The sequence below is a fragment of the Phaethon aethereus genome (assembly GCF_964289735.1).
Source record: "Phaethon aethereus genome assembly, chromosome: 2".
NCBI lineage: Eukaryota > Metazoa > Chordata > Aves > Phaethontiformes > Phaethontidae > Phaethon > Phaethon aethereus.
Window position 1 is genome coordinate 153,688,980 of NC_138582.1, and position 23,614 is coordinate 153,712,593.

Consider the following 23,614-nt stretch of genomic DNA (forward strand, 5'->3'; position numbering starts at 1 on the left):
TCAGCCATACTTTGCTTTTTCTGTTGCTAGAGCCAATCTGCGAATGTTTGCTATGCAACCAGCTGCTGCCTCCTGCAGAGTTTCATCTGTGGAGCCTACCATAGCCAGTAGGAGCTAGCAAAAATACGAAAGAGAAACAGCATAAGAAAAACAAGTAAGTATGCTATTATTTAAGTAATATTCAAATCATACCTAGAACAATTGCATGAATTTGCTCACACACATAATAAATAAAATACTAAAAATCATATTAACATTACTGTATGTGTATGTATGTATACCTATATATGTATACTTAATGCATATCTATATGTATTAACATACACATAGGGCACAACACTTTACATTTTACCATATTTGCACCTGTAATTTCATATTTTCATGTCTGATTTTCTGTTTATTGTATCATGCCTGTCTATTGGTTGTGACTTGGATTTTTTCTTGTAAGTAGAAATTGCATATGCTTTAATTGAAATCATGGTTTCCCCCCCAAGTACACTAGTATATGTGTACATGCTCAAGATTTTTAATAATCAAAGTCATAAATATTTTTTTTGGTCCTAGTCATGAAACCGCATCCATGTGAATGGACTCTCGCGTCCCACTGACTGCAGCAGGTTCTTAATTGTCACAGCAAACCACTCATGTTAAACTGCTTGGGGGATAGAGATCTGAGCATATCATTCTTAAACATTTGCATGTAAAAGCAAAAAACAAAGGCTCAAAAAAGGGACCAAACTTTTGGAGCTGATTCAGCTTTTCAGTCATGTGGAGCAGACCCTTTACTCTGGAAGTAATTCGATTTTTTTCAGTGGAAATTCCCTTGGAGTAAGGTATTGTTCAACACAAATATGACATAAGACAGGCCTTCATGATAAACATTTTTACATATCAGAAAACCATTAATAATTGTTTTGCATCCCACTTCCCCAGTTCACTTCCCCAGTGTGCTGCAAATCAGTGACGCAACTGCAATATATGCTGGAAAACAGAAGACTCTTGCTTAGCTTAAATCAGCTCCACACAGTTCTCAGATTTCTGAAAATCTGCCAAGCTTAATGTGCGTTCAGGTATTTTGAAGCTCAGACAGCTCTAATTAAAACCTATATTTTCAGTCTGCAATACTTAGGATTCTGTGTTCACCCAAACAATGTTGAGTCAAACCACAGAGAAATCTGTTATCACTCAACTCTGGTGCATATTTTTCATACAGCTAAAATATTACACAAAATTATGACCTGCTAAATATAAAAGCATAAATTGAATGCAGACATCAAATTCGTATGCTACCTTTTTCTAACCTTCCAGCAGTCGTGAGGCATGGGCCACAGCTGCACACATATGGCATTTGCTTATAGAGATCAAAGCATTTTATATTTGAGGAAGTATTTGTGTTAGCCAAATGTACAAAACGAGCATCTTGCCAGTCACCTTTCACCCTTTGACCCCTACATGTGCCTTGTAGGGGGGCCTGTGATGGGCCTGAATCATGTCAAAAAGAGTATTATGTAAACTAAGCATGGATGATAATTTTTTCTAGCAATTCTTCCTATAATTTCCATTAATGTAATCAGATGTCTATGTACAAATAGCTAGATATGAATTCTTAAAATGTGAACACTCCTAAAGCAATATATCAGAGTTAAAATGACTTGAGAAGAAATTATGTGAGAAAGCTTTATATTCCTATACTTTATCTGCGTGCAAATGTTGGGCCAGGGGCAGCAACCAGAGAAGTCGGTGGAAGTTTCACCACTGACTTCAATTGTCAGGAAGACCAAGCAGCACATCTTCGTGTAGTGATAAAGCTGCTCTACAAAGCACAAAGGCCAGAATGCAAGTCTTATCAGATGCTTAACTTCTTTTTTTTCTTAAGAAATATGGCTGGATCTTTCTTCCTTGTTATTTTCCACCAGCTGACTTCTCATCAGCTTAAACTATAAAGTGTTTCTTTGGGTGCCTCACAACTTTCTTGTATAACTTACAGAGGGAAACTGGTATAGATCCTTCGTATCCCTGACTCAAAACCAAAAATATGTATGCACATACCGTTCATACAGTGGTTTTTGTAAAGCCATAAGTTTCAAGGAAACTATATGCCTTATGTGATTATTCACTGCATCTTCAGAGACCTAGTAGAAGACTTTTTCAGCATAGTGAGTGTGGAACTCAAACTTTCGTAACAATTTCAGCATAAGACTTGTTACCAGTTTGTAAGAGCAGAAGTTCCTCACAAAAATTATGTTTTGGAGATACATTATCTAGTAGAAATATAACAAAAAGCAAAAACAGACCTTTGCCTTTATTATGACTACATGTTAGGTAGGACTCAATTCAAGGTTATTGATTGTCTTCAGCCAACACTTCTTTTTAGGCCCATAAAACTTAGGAAAATATGTATTTTTCTGTCACTTTCCATGCAGAGCTCAATATTAAACAATAATAATAGTAGCTGGGGGGGGACAGGACTGTGCTCTTTATTGCAGGTGCATTTTGGAAAAACAGGGTTAGGTATCAAAGAATAGCCTACTACATGACACTGGTTAAAAGTACACAAATAGATGTCTAAAGAATTAGGGGTACAAACGCAACCAATGCAAATAGCAATTTTTATAAAGGTATCAAACACTGATTCTTTTTCCTTCTGAGTTTGGGAGATCAAGGATCGGTTCCTCTCTAATTCCTTGTTCTTCTAGATCACTTGCCAGCAGCAACATCCGTAAGAACTGCCATGTCATACAAAACCCTGTACTACACTGTGCCTCAGGATTTTCACAACACGATTTCAAAGAAATGTTCTTGGAAACACAGCCTAATACAGTAGCTGCCTCTGAGGACTGGGGATATACAGCAACATTCGTCTGTCAGCCTATTCCTTTTGTGCTAACAAAAAGGCAGCCGAAGAGCAGATTATTGAAAGTGCAAAGTATTTCAATATAAGTAGGTAATTCCATGTTTAGGAATCTAACTGAAGATTTTGATATAAATCCTGCCTTAAATGAAATGAAATGAAATTTTATTCTTTTTGTATGTACCAAGAAAGTTATAATTTTTTCACTTCCTGACTGCCACTCCTTGACTCTTTAATGGGTTCAGTTCCATTTACTGGCAATTTGGGTTGTCCAATGTATGGAAATGTATTCATAGATAGTATACACAGACCATACCCACATCTTAGATATATTTGACAAGTCCAAGAAATCTTTTTTTTATTCCAAAGCACCAGTGCAATATAACAAGTCCTTTTCCTTGATGCAATGCCCTTGAACTTCACGTATCCCTTCCCTTTACTGTTCAGGTATTGTTTTCTGACACATGTAAATGTTAACAGATGTGAGAAGCAGTAAAAAAGCATGTGGTATAAATGCTTCTTTCTGGCACCTAAGAGGCACTTTCCATAGACAGAGAAAGCATTTGCAGCACTATGTTGCCTTCATTTTCTGTTGGCAGGTATCTATATTCTAAGGCGAGAGTCCAAAATTTTTTGCACAGTTAGCATGTCATACCAGCAAATAATCACAAATACAAGCTGTTTTGAGAACGTAGAGAGCATATGTAGCACTTCTGGGTTCCAAAAGCAAGAGCAATGCACAGCCAAATCATTTAAATATTCAGAACAATTAAGAAGATTTTGCTATTACTATCCCAGATTTAAAATAGCACAGAATTGTGATATTATATTAGGATTGCACAATCATAGAATGATTCAGAAAGCAAGGGATCTCAGGAGGTCTCTAATCCAATGTCATGCTCAAAGCAGAGTCAGCTACAAGGTTAGACCAGGTTGATCAAGGTTTTATCCAGACTGATCTTGAAAACCTCCAGTCATGGAGATGGCACAACCTCTTTGGGCAACCTATTGCGGTTTGACTGTCCTCGTGGGGAAAAAGATTTTCCCTACATTCAGTTACTCTTGTTTCAGTTTATGCCTGTTGTCTCTCATCCTGTTGCCATGCTTCACTGTGAAAAGCTTAGCTCCAGCGTTTTGATGGCTGATGTCCTGGAAGGCTGCTATTAAGTCTGCTTGAAGCTCTCTCTTCTCCAGGCTGAAAAAGGCCAGTTTCCTTAGTTTCTCCTCACAGGGCAAGAGCTCCAGCTCTTGACGATGCTGGTGGTCCTCTACTGAACCTATTACAGTTCATCCATGTCTTTCCCACACCTGAGGGCCAAAGCTGGGTGCAGTATTCTTGGTATGGTCTAATGAGTACTAAGAGGAACAATCACTTCCCTTAATCACCTGGCTGTGCTCCTGCTCATACACACCAGTATCATGTCTTCTTTGCTGTCAGGACACACTTCTGGCTAATGTTCTGCTTCTCTCTACCAAAATCTCTATGCCCTTTTCAGTAAAACTGCTCCTCAGCCAGTCAGTTCCTAGTCTGTATCACTGCAAGTGCAAGTGCAAGTCCTTCTCAGGTGCAGGACTTGCATTTGTCCTTGCTGAATTTTGTAACGTTCCTGTTGGCCGGCTCCAGGCCTGGCTAGGTATCTCTGAATGACAGCCCTTCCCCTGACCATATCGAAACCAGCCTCTCTGCCCTGACTGGTGATTTGGTTTCATTGCAAAATTTATGAGTCAGCAGTTTATTGCCTTCCCCAGGTCACTGACAAACATGTGAAACGGGACAGGTCCCAAAAGACCGAGCCCTTTGGCACTCCCCTGGTCACCAGCCTCCAGGTAGAGTACAACCCATGAAATACTCCCCTCTGAGCTGGATCATCCAACCATTTTTAATCCATTTGGTTGTTCACACATTTAGAATATAAAACATCCTAACCTGGACAGAAGTATGCTGTGGTAAGCAGTGCTGAAAACCTTGCGAAAGCCAAGGTAAATGACATCCACTGATCTCCTCTCATCTATGAACTTAGACACATAGAGGGCAATCAGATTTACCTTTCGTAAATCTATGTTGACTGTTCCAAATCATCTTTTCCTTCTTGTGTCCAGAAATGTGTTCCAAGAGGACTCCTTCCTTAATTTCCCCAGAGACCAATGTGAGGCTGACCAGTTTGTAGTGCCCCAGACTGGGAGGAGGAACTGTTGCTCTGAAGATGTGCTTTGCAGACTCTCATTGTCGGGTCTTATGCTTTCTGGCATACTAAAGGTGTAACAAAAATGGAAAGTCTTTTGTTCCTCATGGCAATAGTAAGAAGTAATGGGGTAAGCCATAATATTTGCTTGGATATTCATGCATTGTGGACAATGCCACCTTCCACTGTCTGACAGAGCAGCTTCCTTAAAATACTATATCTACAATCACAAAATGACCAATTGAAAAATTATTACTTCCACAAAGATAATACAAGCATCAACGTAAGAAGTTGTAAAAGTGTCATTCCAAAATGGGTATGGATCCCTGGATGAGTAAGACAGTAATGAAAATGGGATAGTAATTATCTTTTCTATGAAGATGTCTTTCCAGAATTCTTCACTTCTACAAAAGAAGTAGCCCAAGGGGATTTTAAAGCAGAAAAAGCGTAGACAAGTTTTGCAACAATAAATCCTGAATCTGAGAAAATCTCAGATGTTAGTGATGCCCATGTATGGGTACAATAATTTGTAAGTACTCAGTTTCCTTTGGTCACAGTCATTGCAGCTTCCAGGCTCAGAGGTGGGAAGCAGGAAACATAGGATGTGGTGATTTCAGAAAGAATACAGTTTTGCATGTATTAATCTTTTAAAAAGGTGTTAGTCATGTGATGTTTCTACAACAAGTTTTCCAAAACAGTGGAAAGTGTAGAACAATACTGCTGGAAAGAGGTTCCCTTGATCATCTAAAACAGATAAAAGAACAGCCTATTCAATACTCTGGAGTCCTATGAACATGAATGCCAACAATGTGTAAATAATAACTGATAAAAAAATATTTAATGCCATTTTTTTCTGGCTTCTTTAGGTTTTCTGTCCTGTAAAACAAATTTTATTTGATATTTTCTAATCAGAAGGAAATATGGACAAACTCCTTCAACAAGATTCATATCTATACTGGAAGCTAGTCAGAGTTCACATAGAGCTTAACATTCCTGGAACTAAAGATATTTACTTCAATACAACTGCTGCTTCTATCTGCTCTGCTGGTGATGACATCTTGTAGGTTGACATAGCATTTGAAGTCGGTGGTAGGACTTGCCTTTTTTTTTTTACATTTAGATTTAGTATCTAACTTCTTTTACATGCAACATTTCCTAAAGGATGCTAAATTTCTAGCACTGTGATTTTCTAATTGTGTAACACTTCTTTTCCAAAAAAGACATTTCTCACATGCTTTTTATAAATCTAACCTAAAAGAAAAAAATACTTTAAATAAAAGCATATGGTAGAAGCTTATCCAAGAAAGTATCAGTCTAGATCCAGCCAGCATTTTGCTAACTTTCAACACCATATTGCACACTGGAAAATATTAAAGCACCTAGTTTAAGTGTTATGTTACACATATTCCTATGAAAATACTTCTCATAAAATTAAATTATAAATAATAAAACATACTCCACAATCAAAGCATAATAAAGGTTAAGCTAAGTCACTGTTTCTAAACTGAAATTCAGGCCGATTTCCTGATTTCCTCTTTCAGCTGAGTGAAAGGGTAAGACAGCATGTACCATGCACAGCCTCCTAAGAAGATGCTTGTGTAAGTTCTGCAGTGTTTTCTGTTAATTTTGTTTTTCTCACGCGGCACAAAGAGAATAGATTTCAGAAATAAAGTCCTGTGTGCCAGGGAACACTCTGAGCTAGCAGTCTTATAAAAACCAGTACCAAGACTCTCCAGTAAAGGCAAAAGATGGGCAGGGCAGACATCTACTGTGCTGATTCCCTCTCGTACAAGGTCTCTCCTCTCTGAGACTAAAGTCAGAGTAGCCCCTGGTGTAGCCTAGTTCACTCACTTCAAAGCTCTCTGGCTGGGGTGGGAGAAATCCGAGGAAGGTTGCACCTTTCCTTTCCCCTTATTCTTGTCTTTCCTCTTCTCACTTACATGAAACACATCCCCATTCTGGCAGCCATGGAAAAAAGATAACAAAGTTTGGGAGTCACTCAAGTGTGGCTGCGGGGGGGGGGGGAGGAGGTCCAAAGGATGCAGCTTGGGCTAAGGTACACCTGAACATGGTGGCGGTCAGCAGGCTGGCCAGGAGCTCTCTCATATTTCTTATCTTTCTCATCAGTGTGCCCAGGTGGCCAAGAAGGCCAACAGTGTCCTGGCCTGTATCAGAACTGGTGTGGCCAGCAGGAGTAGGGAAGTGATTGTGCCCCTGTACTCGGCACTGCTGAGGCCGCACCTCAAATCCTGTGTTCAGTTTTGGGCCCCTCACTACAAGAAGGATGCTGAGGTGCTGGAGTGTGTCCAGAGAAGGGCAATGAAGCTGGTGAGGGATCTGGAGAACAAATCTTATGAGGAGCGGCTGAGGGAACTGGGGTTGTTCAGTCTGGAGAAGAGGAGGCTGAGGGGAGACCTTATCACTCTCTACAACTACCTGAAAGGGGGTTGTGGCGACGTGGGTGTTGGTCTCTTCTCCCAGGTAACTAGCGACAGAATGAGAGGAAATGGCCTCAAGTTGCGCCAGGAGAGGTTTAGACTGGATATTAGGAAAAATTTCTTTATGGAGAGAGTGGTCAAACATTGGAACAGGCTGCCCAGGGAGGTGCTAGAGTCACCATCACTGGAGGTGTTCAAAAAATGTGTAGACGTAGCACTTTGGGACATGGTTTAGTGGGCATGGTGATGTTGGGTTGACGGTTGGATTTGATGATCTTGAAGGTCTTTTCCAACCTTAATGATTCTGTGATTCTGTGATCTTTCCCTTCCTCCCTCAGAAAACCAGTGAAAGAGTACAGGGGCAGGCAAACCTGTGCACCTTCTGCAAACAGGTGCAGGACATGTTAGGATGAGAACAAACTTGTCCGCAGTTTGTGATGCACTTCCAGATAGTAAACCATTTCATCCTTCTCAGGATTTATGACAGGTGACTTGTCCTCTGCAAGTTGTTACTTTTTCCTATGTGACTGCCTGTGGCAAAACAGCTCTTGGTACACTTGAGACCCACAAAATGCTGGGAAACAAGGGAGAAAGAAGAGTAGGGCTTGACAGATTCAGTGACGTAGTCTGAACTTCTGATTACTGGTACCCTACTATGAGATCTTTACTGTTTCTTTAGAGTACACAGCTTCAGCGAACTTCAGCTGATTTTATGCCATGATAGAACTGAAGTTTAAAATAATTCTGGGTACAGCTTACTTTTTTTGTTTTTCCTACCTGCTATCTGTCCCTTTTTGTCTATTTATTTTGTTTAGTCACCTCCTGGTTACAACTAAACCGAAAGGTATTTGGGACAAGTACTGTTTTTCTCCAACACATCTGAATCGAGCCTACTACAATGGGGATAGCACTCTTGAAAAGAAATCCTTTTGAGCACACACTAATAAAATACAAAATAAAAATACAGTTCTTACTTATAGCAAGAACTTATAGTTCTTACTCTCCAGTAAGATTAAATGTTGCATTGCATCACTTTGGAGCAACACATACAACCTGAATGCCTAAAGGGGATTATAACATGGTACACACTTCAAGTACACATACATACTTGCAGGTTTTTATATATCTATCTACAGATCTCTCTCCACCTCATGTGTCTTAATTGTCTATTTCTTACACAATCATTTAGAGAAGGATGCCCCCCTAGTGTACAAAGACATAATAAGTGGGCAGAGAACTCTGAATATCAGTGACAAGGAGAAAGTGAATAAAATGGTGAAATGTAAAATAGTTTAAAAACTGTAAGCTTTCAGGCCACTTTAAAATACACTAAGTTTCAGATGTAAGTCTGGCTAAATATAAACATACCATGCAAAGGTAATGTAGCTAAATAAAAGTGATTTCTAATCTTTGTTTAAAAGGTACGATGATATGTAGGTTCTTAAAGGCAGATAGTTTGAATCTACATTCAGCTGTAAGAAGTTTGGTGCAATATTAAGAAAGAATTCAATCATCATGAACATTCCAATGTACAAAGAGTCTTATGGGATATGAAGTTCATCCCACAAAAAGCAATAGGCAGATCTGATAATCCAGAAGTGATGAAACCCAGGGTCTTACAGCATATTTTTATTTGAACCACTTTCTCTATTTTATTTTTATTGCATTGTAGTTTTCAAGAGATTAACATATAAAAGGCTTTTGGTGGGATAGAGAGAATAAAGAACTTTTTTGTAATCTCAGTAGAGTGACTTTTTTAAAAAAGCTTTTTTCGATTCACTGGAAATTCATTTTATTGAAATTAAAACAGGAGCCTGCTTACTTACTACATGTAATGGACATTCAAAACAGTAAACTTATGTCGTGGTGTTTCTTCCCTTTCATAGTTTAGTTTGGCTCAGCAACACATTTGGGACTATCCTCCCCTTACATTGCTGTCAGCCGGATCAATCTTTCTTCTTTGTATTTCCTGCTCCTTTTCCATACTTACCTGCTTTTTCACACTTGCTTTCTTTTTCATTTTACAGGAGCATGACTTTTACCTTGACTTTTCTTCCCAAGTATGACTGAGGAGGTAGTATAAGAAATGGAGAAAAAATTGCTAATTCAGTTTTGGTTTTCCAAATTTGTTAACATTACTATCAATATGAATACTGTCATTTTGTCTATCTATCTCTAGCAGTCATATGAAGATTATAGGAAAGGGACAGCTGCAAATAAACTATCAATCAGCAGCAAGTTGGAGGAAAAAAAGGAGGTTTAAGCTGCCCATTAACCCTCACATACTGAAGGGTCCTGCCTGACTTTTCAACAATACCCAGAAAACACAGTGCGTTTTTTTTCTCCAGTTTGTCTGATGTTCCTGAAGAGCACTGTAACTAGTCTGTCTTTGAAGACAACATTGAACTGCAGCAAAGAGCCACCACAGTTTCCGGAGTAGTGACAAATTTTGCAATGTTTATCTTAAGTTGCATCTTGTCCTGAGAATAGGGGACAAAATCTGACTGTACTAGTATTTGAAAAGTATGCTAGATCTACTGGTATGCATGAACTGACTTCAAACTCTCTTCTGTATTCAATTCCAAGTACTGATTTTGATCTCTAAAGTTAATATAGCTTTAGGTCCAATGGTCGAAGTGTCTGTCTCTCTGCCTATATATGATCATCATAATCAAAACCAGTGAAGTGTTTTTGCTAGTAAACCTTACATATCAAAGTCTGGGGATAAAAGCAGGATGTTCTCACTGGAGATCCGTACAATAGCATTTATTTAAAATAACGAGCCAGGGTATTTTAAAGCTGGTTTTTTTGTGGCATGCAAGAAGACTGATCTATAATCTCATGTTTTTAGATGTGTGGGTGGCAACCGTGCATACATTTACATAAACTGGAAGGTAAATGGTATGGTTCAACTTATAGTCTGGTTTTAGACTAGTAAATGTACTAGAAAATGTTCAGTTAAAACACAGCATAAATAAACGTGTAGATGGTATGAACGCAGCTCAGCTTTATTCATACAAATATGAAACTGAATGAGATAAAGCAAGAAATGAGCTGGGGCTGTTTGTGGGCAAAGGTCCATGTATAGTCCACATATTGATTCATATGTGTAGATTTAAATGTATAATATCAGAAAAGAATGAAAGCAATGATGAACACAGATTGGAAGTTACTTTTCAAGATTGCCAAACTGCTTCTTTTTTGTTATTAGAGAAAAACATAGGGAATAAATTATTTTATACTGAGGAGTCAACTTCCTATAATCAACACAAATTTCTCAGTCACTTAAGCATTGCTTTAAGAACAGAATCCGATATAGTGATCATAAAATATGTTTACTGGGGCTGGAAATTTATATGCTTTCCTGAAGTCTGTGCTGTGGAAAAACATTACCGTGCACACCTATTGTGACAGATAAATGCTTTGTTTTTTTGGTGATTAAAACATAAGGGGTGGCTTGAATTAGCACTCCATTTAGGTCCTATTCAACCAAATTATTTGTGATTTGCATATAATTCTCTAGAGTATAGTTAGTCAGTTTTAAAAAAGCAAAACATCTCCCCAAAACCACTCAAGGACTCACCCTGGCCACAAACTGCTTGAGTGGCTGCTGGATTTTGGAAGCTTTATGAGATCAGAGATTTTTAAAAACGCTGTGAAGTCTGCAAACAAGCAATAATACCTGCCTGTATGGCTTGTGTATGTCAGCCAGAAAATACTAGAGGCCTTGATCTGCTTCCTTCCCTCTCTAAAGATGCAATTATGAAGTAGGGAATTGAAAATTCACTAATAGGAATTAAATCTAAAACTTTTCTCTGATTAGAGCAAAAGTCTGCTCCTCAACTTTTTTATTGAGCAATTGCTCAACTTCAATTCCAAGCTTCAGGTTTTGGGGTTATTTTTGGCTTATTCATTTGCTTGGGCTTTTTCAGTTTTATAAAAAGAAAGTTATAGTTATGCTTGGGCAAGTGGAGGTTGTAGCACATGTTTAAAAGCTCTGCTAAAGCTGGTTAAAGCATGCGGGGGAAGATGTGAAAACTAATTTCCTAAAAACATGCAGATCTATGCTTTGATATAGAAAGAAAAAAATCGTATAGGTCTTCTGGCTGAATGCTACCACTGCAAAAAGGTAAAAAAATCACTATTAATACCGTGAACTTGGTATGGTGGTTACTTTGTATCTCAGGTAAGATGAAAAGGCTGGAAAGGTTAGTTAACTAGCTACCCAAAACATTATTTCACAACACTGATGCTAGCTCAAGAACACTATTAACAGCATGGTGGACATTCTTGGGCGAGTATACTTGGGGCACACTGCCGCCTAATTATAACAATATGGGGAAGCCGGTGTAAGACAAAGCACTACTCCTACACAGGGAATGTACTCTCTTCTTTATCAGTTCCCAACTCTGAGGCTACTTTTTCATGAAAACACTGCATCACATGCTTGAATCATGATAAAATTAAGGAAATTAACATCCTTTCCTGAACAGGAGCATATTTATGCAGAATATTGGCATTTGTCAAAGAATGATTTCTCAAAATACAATTCCCTTGATGCATTTGTGATGCTGAAGGATTAAACAGAATATCAATTTTTCTCCCCACTCCCCAAGAAGTCAACACAAATCTAAAGATAAATAACTCCTACATTTAACTGCAAATTTTATGAGAATTCTTGGTTTATGAGAAGAAGAGCAGAAAGATTAACAAAAACAGCCTGATCAATCAGAAGCAGACCCAAGTCAGGGCTTCAGGGTGTCCCTAGCTGTATGTTACATTGAAATTTTTTCTGTCCAGATTGTTTGTGAGGACTTTATTGCCTTGCCCAAGTATATGGACGTCTTTTCAGTTCTAACACATAGTTACTGGCAGTCCCCTTGCATCTGCTGCACGTGTAGTGTGCCATACTATCCACTATAGAAAATCCAGTGCTTTCATGAAAGGTAAAAGCTTTGCACTGAGCTGTGACGTACCTGCACAGGAGATGTGACCTCCATGGCTCAGCATTGTGAACTGCAGTTTGCAATTGGCTCTCATGTCTACTACCATGAAGAACTTAGTATTGTCAGCAAAGTTTGCAACCTCATCATCCACCACCCTTCCCATTATCATTTAGGAAATAGTGAACAGCAAGATCCCTTGTCTGCAAAACTTTATCCTAATTCCTGCGCTTTGTTTCATTATTTTTAACCAATTATTTATCCTTTCTAGGACTTTGCCTTCTCACTGCATAGCAGTTTAACTTCATTAAGAGTTTGTGGTGAAGAGCGCTGTTGAATGCTTTCTTAAAATGCGGGTGTGGTCAATTCAACACTTCCAAATAGCAACAAGATTATTGCACATGAATAGACTATACAACTGATGAGAAGACAAAATGCTTTGAGAAGCAAAAGACTATTAAAATATTCTCTATACAGTGAATGTCCAGCAAATCTGGTACAAAAGTATGACAGACCATCAGTAGATATAACCACGCTCCATTAGCCTATAATGCCTCTGGAGTCCACAAATTCCCTCTCTTTGGAATTCTGAGAAGGAGTTAATCCAGTCTAATGATTGTTGGATTTGTGCAGATTACATAGATACAATCTACAGAGATAAAAAGAGCAAATAAACCTGGATTCGTCCCACATACCTGTGAACAAGGTAAGCAATAGGCAGGAATTGGTGAAGGACAGGACCTCCGGAGGAGAATTGTGATTTTAGGTGTTCTAAATACCTTCTGGAGATTTTTAATCTTTCTTTATTGCCTAATTTTTGTATCTTAGCCCGAATCTAGTATTTGGAACTGTCCTATCTGTATGGCAGTATGGAAGGACCTTTATGAGTGCCAGCTTCCTCAATCCTATGTCATGGAGACCTTTTTTTGTTTTTATCTTTACCTTCAACACAAATGCAATGAGTAGACTAGATACAACTTAAATTCACTTTCTATATAGAATAGAATCATTTAGGTTGGAAAAGACCTTCAAGATCATCGAGCCCAACCATTAACCTAGCACTGCCAAATCCACCACTAAACCATGTCCCTGAACACCACATCTACATGTCTTTTCAATACCTCCAGGGATGGTCACTCAACCACTTCCCTGGGCAGCCTGTTCCAATGCTTGACAACCCTTTCTGTGAAGAAATTTTTCCTAATATCCAATCTAAACTCCCCCTGCTGCAACTTGAGGCCATTTCCTTTTGTCCTATCACTTATAACTTGGGAGAAGAGACCAGCACCCACCTCACTACAACCCCCTTTCAGGTAGTTGTAGAGAGCGATAAGGTCTCCCCTCAGCCTCCTCTTCTCCAGACTAAACAATACCAGTTCCCTCAGCTGCTCCTCATAAGACTTATGTTCTAGACCCTTCACCAGTTCATTGGTCTTCTTTGGCCATGCTCCAGCACCTCAATGTCTTTCTCACAGTGAAAGATTTCCAGTTTCTTCAGATCCAAAGATAATATATAATTATCAAAAACTGTTGTAAGAAATTCTGTATTGCTTAGCAGCTGGTAAATACAGTCAATTATCATCCCTGGAGATAAATACAAAATTAAATAAAATAAAATTTCCAATAAAATAAAATTGTATGGACCTTCACTCATAGTCTAGGAGAAGATACATTTTAGCTTTTGCATACAATTGTTTATTATATAATCCCCATTGCATCATAACCGGACCCCACCCTCACTGAAGTCAATGACAGAATTCTCATCAGCCTCCTGTCCCCTGACAGCCTCATCACGCCTTTAGACTTTATGCCAAAGTACAGAACACTGATGAGGAACATTAACACTAGAGCCCATCCCATAATCTACACCTTGCAAAAGGACTTTTCCTTAGCGTCTACACCTTGAAAGTGACGGCAATAAGATGTGCCATATCACTTAAAAGATACCACACAGTGCTCTCTGAAATGCAACATAAAAGAGGTTAGCCAATTTGAACTGAGCAAATGATTCTACGGGAAGCAGAAAAAAAAAAGAAGTTTTTGTAGATGACAGCAATGAATGCATAATTCAGTACATTTAAGGACTCCTGAGTGACAATTCAGCCTCTATTTACACATATGTATACATATGTGTGTGTGTGTGTGTATATATATGTATATTGTTCTTCATATTTCTTATGTTCAGCTTCTTTGAATAGCTCATTACATACAAGGAAACTATTTTTGATTAACTGAATGCCAAAAATAATTACCTGGTATTCTGCCGTTGTACATTAAACCCAGTATCTCTCAATTAAGAAAACTAATTTTAATATATGACAATTTACATAAGATATTATTCCATAAACATAAAAATATTTTAATATTCTTCTTTCCTGTTATTGCCAAATTAGAAAAAAGCATTTCACATAGTCACAAGGATAAGACTGGTGCAGAGAGCTAAACAATTGCAAGAAGCTGCTCTGTGTATTTCTGTGGTTTGGAAATAGTGCCAAGTCGGAAGGAAAAGACATTCTCTGCATTTTCTAAAGCAAGATAAATACAGAAAAGAAATATAGATGAAAGATGGAACTGCTATCTATGGACTCTGCCAGATTCCTTGGCTTTTTGGCACACCTATTGAAGCTGGCAGACTTAGCCAGCAGCAATCTTTTCCATTAAAAGGAGCAGCATATATTTTGGTTTAACATACTTTGTTTGTGCATTTTTAAGCTTCAAAAATGTCTATTTAAATTTTTTTTAATGATTCCTTCTGCACAGTTGGCTGCAATTGCACTTATTTGAAGCGGCTCATTTATCACTAAAAGAGCTGCAGGGCATGGCTACTGTTAAACAGCTCCAACAAACCTACAGCTTAGTGGGACAAGCTTCTTTTTATAAGACTAAAAGATGTTTAAAATGTGCCAAGAGGAGCTTTATGCTAGCCTCTAGGTTTGCTATCCAAATGTTACTAAATTAGAGGTCTCCTGAAGCACAGAATTTGGGCAAATATAAGCTCATATCCCTTAGGCTGCTGGTTTTTCCCATCTGGGATCAGCCAGATTTTAACAAAATACTTGCTACATATCATAAACTTTAGCAACATGAAATTTTGAAAAATTATCTAAAGTCTGAGGCTTAATCTACACTGAAGCCAAACTTCATTACCTTTGGCAATGGTGCAAAAGTAAAATGTTTTACATGTAAGTAACCCTACTTTATGAATGGTGAAATTTTGCTTATTATGAAGGCAAAGGCTTACTGATTTCTGTTTCCTGGAGCTGAAACTGTAAGGAAAATGTTCACACCTGGCAGTTGCTAACTCAATACAAATTGCAGTGGTGTAACATCGTCAATTTTCATTAATCCTTCTGAGACGAAGCAAAATATGCCAGTATTAGACTTAGTTTACGGAACCGCTTATACCTGAAATTTTAAAGTGTGATGTGATTAATACATTTGGGGGTGAAGGGATTTGGCATACTTTCTGTGGCCAACAGACACGCAGAAATTTTGCCATCTAGTGCCCTCTTTCTTGATGTCCAAGAACTGTAACAACTAATTTATAGAAAGCAACAGGCATCAGCTTGGAGTATGTGCCAAACATGCTCTATCTCCAGCCTGAACTGTGGAGCCTGAATAGAGCCAACCATGACAGCTAAAAAGTGGGTTCTTCTAAATTTAAAATAAAACTGTAAATATGTAAATATGCAAATGCATACTATTATACTCCGATAATATTATATGAAATAGTTTTGATTTATTTATAAAGATCTTATCTTAAACCTTGCTTAATAATGGAAAACTCTATATTCTTTATTCAGTGTTCTCACCAAAGGCCCCCCAGAAAAAAACACCAGCCCCATAGCCAAATACTCCTAAAGAAGTAGATGCCAGCACTTCAGCATTTCATTTTCTAGACTTCAGATATATATGGTTTGTGGCAAAAAGTTGTTTTTAGAACGTTTTCAGTAGAAATTACTAGCAATTGTCTTCCATATTTTGTAATTCACATCTATTTATTTCACAAAGATGGTCTTATGAAAGTCTTTTCACATAGAATGGTTAGCTAAAACTTCTTGTGGGGATTTATGACTTTAGCAAACAATGACCAATATTCTGGAAGCTCTGCACAGTAAAATACACAACATGTATTTATTAATACAGTCATTATAACGAAGTATAAAAGAACTCTCCAAATATTAAATTTACATTTCACAATAACTTTCATAAATCATGGTTAAAACAACTGGCTTTATATCTTAGATTATTACAAGGGAATGGAAGAGTCTATGTGTCACTAACATTTCTACCATTAAGAACAGAACTCAAAAAGCATAAATACCTCTTATGTATTAATTCATCACAGAATTCAGAAAATACATTGTAGCTGTTACACCTTCTTTGCAAAAAAAAAAAAAGAAAAAAAGGTTAAGAAACTGAAAAAAACCCCCATACAGCTCTTGCGGCTATAGTCTGATGAGAAGACAGGAACAAATCTGATGGATTAATTAAAGAATATATATTTAAATGTATGAATATACAAACCAAGTCCCACTCTTAGGAGCATGAGTTTCTGCTTTGCCTGCCTTATTGTACCAAGCACTTGAAATTAGGTTTTCAGCATCCCTGGTGAAGTTCCTATAAGCTACAATAACCGATACTCTAGAAGACATCTATAAGTATTTTGTAATATTAAGAAAATGGAGTACTTCCATGTTGTGCAAATAATTCAATAAACCAGAACACAGAGTAAGGCTAAAGATCAGTTCTATGCACTGGTAGGTTGGATAGACACTTTCAATATTAAAAAAAGTCAGCACGTGAATGGAAAGTCTGATTTTCTGCATTTCAGATATGTACTGTAATCATTAAGTTACTGGTTCCTCTAGCCCAAAAATAATCAGTTCTGTATGTACAAAGGAATGAGAACAGGAGAAAATGGACTTGTTCATAGCACAGCACAGCAATACTATCTTTAAATAAACTTGTTTGGATAATAAAAGCAGCTCAGAACAATGCAGAGCTCAACAGAGGCTAATTTATTGTAACTTGGTGTAGCCTTCAGCACAGACACACACATGCAAAAAACTGCCAACAGCACCAGTTATGGTTCCCATATGGTATAAGTGCCTTAAAGTCTGGGTGACTGGCTACTATCCAGTGGTCCTGTTTCCTCAGTTTTCACAAAAAGCTTACAGTCAGTATTTGATATTTATGTTTTACTTACAGTGATTAAGTTGCAGCTATGAATTAGCAGTAATTGTATCTTGGTTTGCTTGAACTATCAAGTATGATCAATACAAATATTTTAATAGATATTTTCCTACCACTCCATTCCTATCTGGTTTTTCACCTCTACCTTGTTGTGTGCTACATTTAAATTGAAAGTTTTCTGGGGTCTTCTTCTTCTTCTTATGTAGGTGTACACCACTGCCTAGTAGAGTGAACAACTTATCTGCGATCATCGGCTTTAAGCATCACCACAGTACACAGAAATAAATGAATAAATAGAAAAAAATAATACCTTTAGGAATTATCATTTAATTAGTTCGGAATTCAAGCACAAACTTTAAGTCAAAACATCAAGAGCTCCTCATATGAGATACTGGAAATTATCTCATTGGGAAAACGTCTCTAAATGTATCAGAATATTTATATACCATCTGATCAGATACTTGCAAATATAGAATTTCATTGGCAAGCAAAAGTTACTTTACAATCAAAGCCACTGGTATTCTTTTCACAGGCCTTAATCCATTTGTGTCTACATAACTCTAAAGTATTTACCACTTTCTCAGACAGGGAACTCCTTCAGTTTTCTAATGAATCATATCTCTGCCAAACCCGGAATCTTCCATTGTGGAAAGGCAATATTTTGTTTTAAAGGCATTACAAGAAGAGTCAGTGTGTTGGTCTCTTAAAATTTTCCTCTCTAAAACAATAAAATGCTTGAAAACATTTTGTGGCTGTTTTTAAATTGTGAATTATTCTTACAAAAATGAGAGCTAACTCATCTGACATTTTTCAAATCTGATTTAATCTCCTGAAAAAAAAATCAACTTATATCACAAAGTCTAAATTCACTGGTGATTTACATTAACAATATTACCTAATTTTTACTCCTGGGCATGAAGGCCAACATTACAGCACCTGGGGAACAGTTTCCAAAAAGACATGGAAATCCAAGTAGAAAATTGGCTGAATATGAACTTGAGGGCAATACTGTGGACAAATAGAATAATGAAAATCTCTGATGTTCAAACAAGCTTACACAGAAACAGGGAAGTTGTTTTACCTGTCTTAAGTATTCATACAGATATTACCGGAATACTGAATTCTGTTCTGAACTATGTTGAAATTCAGTCCAAAAGAAAAGTTCAAAAATAAAAAATTCAGAACCAACCACATCTATATATATAAAGAATTAAAAAGATAGAAATTTAAGATGACAATGTGACAAGTAATTTGATCTTATTCAAAAGAAAGCATATGAGAACAGAAATTATGTAGGGCTTTTCAGTTTATCAAGCAACAGCATCATACATGTAATTGCATAAGATAAAGCTAGACAAGCCTTAGGCTACAAATAAGGTGCAAATGTTTTTATGGGGAAGGTATTTAACTACTGGAATAAGTTATGATGGCTCTAGTGGATTTTCCATCGCTGGAATTTTTAAAGTAAAGAGTCAATGTTTTTCTGAAAGATATACTCTATTCCAAACAGAAATAAATTGAAGCAATGTTTCTGGTTAGGGACTAGCAAGGCTAGTCAGACTAGATCATTAAAATTATCCCTTCCAGTATTATAATGTATGTACCTATGATTATTTAACATGAGAATAGCATCTAGTTTACAAGACTACAATCTTATTTAGGCTTTTTAAATATTGGCACACTACCTTACTTCCAGCCCTGCAACTTCCCCTGTACTGCAAGGCTTGTTGAAAATCAACATTCAGGAGGATATTAATTTAAATTCAGCTGTCTGAAAGCTTGCTGTTTAGTCTAAGCTAGTAACCTAGGTCCTTCCTATACTCAGTGGAGAAATCTACGCACTTTCATGAGTCTATCCCTTCCAGATATCTTGGGCATCCATTTTCAGCTAGCTCAAGTCTGCAGGTATCTCTCTCTCTTTCCATTGACTGCAGAAGGTGTCTTAGTTTAGACTACTTTAAACTCCATACTTAAAAGTGACCGAAGCTAGATGAAAGGAATCCACCCTTAATATTCCAAAGATCTTTTTCAAAATCCCTGGATTCAAGTTAGTTAGATCCACTAATTTAAAACATCTGGCTTTATCAGAGCACGTTCAAAGTGTGCTTCAGTTACTGCTGGGCTGATAGTGTTTCACCACCATCATAGCATAGAAATGTCTCTCATTCGTATTTTTCTAGGAAGAGAATAAATTATTTTTTTAATAGCTCTTTCTTATTGCACTATTATTCAGAATTCTGTCATTCCTATCTAATAATGAACTGGACTGTATAGTTATTTAAACAAGTTCTCCACTGCCTTGGGATGGGATTAACCCCATTAAACATAAATACTGCAGTGCAGATGTGCAGATCTGAACTTTGAACCTGCACTCCCATTATAGCCAAAGGAGACCAGAAAATACTGCCAGTAGAGACTGAGGGGCCTTATCTTTGCATAAATGTCTAAATTAGGAGAGGTGAAACACAATAAAGAATCTATTCCTCTTCCTTGACTATTGTAAGGATTCGGGTGACTATTTCAGGTGGGCATATCCACAATGTAAACGTTTGAAGTTAAGATGAATGGTGACTTCGATGAATTTTGTTCTTCCACAGCCTGATTTTGGGTGCTTATTTTCCCTTGTTCTTACTTTTTTTTAATTACTTTAATAATCTCCTCAGAGGTCTCATTAGCCTCATCATAAAAAACTGGCCTCAACTCTGTACGTGATGAGGCCATCCAGACTTCCTAGGCCTTCTTTACACAGAAATAATAATGGTATTCCACAAAAACAAATCCTTTATATCACTTACAAAGTCTTCCACAATAGCAGAAATTAACTTTCACAATAGATTACCTTTTATCTTTCTTCATTTGCAAAGTAAGAATGACCAGGAATAATCAGATACATGTTTTTCACTTTTATATACTTTGAATCTTTCGAAATACCTGAAGTCTTTTTTAGAAGGTATATTATGAGCAGTTTCATAAGTGCCTATACACACCACCATCCTCACACACTCACTTCAGAAGCATATCCAAATCGACAGCTTGCCAACAAAACCAAGAAAAAGAGTGACTGTAATGCAGAGAAGCTTTGTATTAATTTGACACAGTGACATGGTCTCTGGGACAATGACTTAAATATTATTTCAGGATCTTCAGATGACTTGAATTCTTCCTTTAAACATGCTTAAACTCATCTTTTCACTGCTAAAGTAGCTTCACTTCCTCATCTGCCTGTGCCTTGCAGAACAGCATTTCTACAATTCATCTTAAAAGAGCATCCCTATAAAAAAATGGGTACTCTTTAGTGGGCAGTTGGAGATCTTTTCATGAACAAACTTCATTGTTCCAAGGTTTCAGCACCAGCCAACTATAGGTAGACATCTTTGTTCCTTTGCAACAGCTACATTTCAAGGGAGATTTTCTGCTGTTTCCATGAAGAATGTGGTGATGGCTGGATACTTCCAGTTGTCTGTGACTTTTCGTATTTCTCTTCCCTCTAATTGTGACTCCAAGTGTGAAGAACTTTGCCTGGTACTCCTGCTTATCTTGGCTATAAACTGCCAATCCCCCACTGGATTTCTCTTCACCCTTGGTTTATGGGCAGCTATCTCCAATCTTGAATTCAGGTTGGTGCCTGTTCCTTAGTATGTCTAAAAATCTCTCCTGCTTTCTAGTGTCCCACATGTCATTACTGGGTCTTTGAAAATACAAATCTCTTTTCCAGCACAGCCACGAATTTTTACTTCAGAAAGAGGAAATATTTTCTAGTGTTTGGTAGAAAGAAACCATTCATTCATCTGTCACAGGTCATAACCATTGTTCCATTCCCAGTCATAAGAACATTGAGTTGAAACTGAACATAAAAGAAAAACTTCATAAACTGCCTTTCTAAACTTCCTCCAAAATCCCCTTGTTTGTCTATTCAGAATTTCACATGGCAGCTGACAAACACCAGTATTTCCCAACCTTTTTGTCACATAGCCTTACTTGAGAAAACTGAACTTATTTTGGGTGCAATTAGAAATAGTTGGAAGCTTGGAGCACTGGTTTTCTCTCACAACTGCATGCATATACTTGTTGTTTTGTAATTAGCAAATACTGTTCGCAGCAGTGGCAAAATGTGAAATATGAGAATCTGGATGAAAATACTTTCCCCATATATTTTTATTCCTGGTTTCCTGGACAGAAACATGTATATACACATGTGTAGTGAATGGTCAGGAAGTCTGATGCTTTGAGAAAGTCTCTGACCAGCAACTTTCAAGTGCTCAGCAACTCTGTCACCCACGCAGAGTAGATATTTCCCTGAAGCATCAGACTTTCTGTGCATGTGAACATAGCATGTGAACATGTGCTGAAGAACACCTGGGATTATGCATGTATTGCAACCTAGTCAGAACTACAGCAGATGTGACATTAATCCAACTGGGCATGATTACTGAAATACCAGATATCTGGTAAAAAGAATGAAAAGACATCAAAGGAACCCAGATAAATTTTCCAGAAGCAAAAATGTCATTGGTCCTGGAGAAATCTGGACATAAAAACCCCTACATAAATACAAAGAATGGTTTCAGTCAACTATTCACTGGAGAGGCTAGAAGAATGAAAACACCCAGACATTCTGTAATCACTGAGAAGCACGGTGCAAAGATGATAACACATGATGATGCAAAGATAGCACAGACAGTGCTGTAACTGTTGTCTCACCTGTGTCGGGGAGGCCAACTGAATAGACCAGGCAAGATTCAGCAGTGTACTGACTCTCATATTTGAGCAACTAAATCTCCTCCACCCACTCTCCTTGCCATCTGTGAGTGCCTCTTTAGCCTTTCTGAAACTCCAGTAATTGATTCTTGATGGTTAATTCCAACAGTGCTAGCATAGAAGTCAAGCTCATAAGCATTGGTGGACTGGCCAGCTGTGCCCTGAGCTGTCATGGTGCGCATGCTGACCTGCCTCATGATCTGCTCAGCTCTGGCAACACAGAACAAAAGCACTTGGACTAGCACATCTGGAGAAAATATCATAGCTCCAACAGAACATAGTTTCTCAGACTGCCCACCACGCTTCACGTATTATATGGGCATCCTCGCTGGATAGAAACCACTGTGTCTCGCTGGTCTGATATATCTTCCAAAAAGGCCTATTTGTTGCTTCACTTTGCTTTGCTGCTTTGCCATTCTAGGTATAAGACAACGTATAAGCATTAGAAAGTGGCTGGAAACATTACAGCAGGATAACTGCTAATTAAACCAGGCTTTATTTAGGGTTAGAAACTCTAGATGACCATAGGTATTGTCCTTTTGTGGGTAGGAGAATTGCATTTCCTGAAAAATAGGGTCAAAACCAAACCACACAACTTTTTAAAAAATGGATATGCGCATACTGCAGTCATAGTACTATAATAAGGCAAATCATCTGACACTGAGCTCTGTGCTACCAAAGCTAGACAGGTAAGAAAGCTCAAGATAGCTCGAGAGAACTAGCTCTGATGACCTCTCACTGCACTTTTGTCACTTTATGGCCTAGGAAGAATGGGTTTTTCACAGTTTATTAACATGGATCTCTGAGCCATGTTAACCTCAACACATACACAGGTATTGGATTCTCGCTGGCTATATCCTAGTTGAAAGGTGAATGCATTTTGCAATATGCCCTGCAGTCCTGATTCCCAATTGTTCATTCATATTGAGGTTCCAGTTCTGCACTTGCGTTTTTTTTTCACACGGACCAGGATGTATGCACCCAGGTTTATTCCTAATGTGCGATCGGTATGTCGCCAGGCTAGGCACCTGGACATAAGAGCTGGGAACTGCTCCAGGGTCCTACTGTTTAGACTTACCCGTTTTATCAATTTTCCTTGTCTAAAGGATTTCTTAAAGACTTAAAGGAATAAAGCTTTAATAACCACTCCATGTATACTTAATATGTCAGAAAAAATGCTATTTCAAAATATCTAGATAATTAAAAATAAAGTAGTATTATTTGTGAAGCATGTTTTTGTTTGTT

The 23,614-nt window shown here is 37.7% G+C and overlaps 1 protein-coding gene across 1 annotated transcript in view; it reads right to left on the minus strand.

Annotated features, from left to right (window-relative positions):
* The window catches only part of ODAD2 (outer dynein arm docking complex subunit 2), a gene marked incomplete at both ends in the record, with an annotated part of 90,269 nt that continues 66,655 nt past the window's right edge, over nucleotides 1-23,614 (minus strand). The window contains one exon of the mRNA XM_082015154.1: nucleotides 1-114. Coding sequence (XP_081871280.1) covers nucleotides 1-114 — 114 coding nt within the window. The remainder of the gene's footprint in view (nucleotides 115-23,614) is intronic.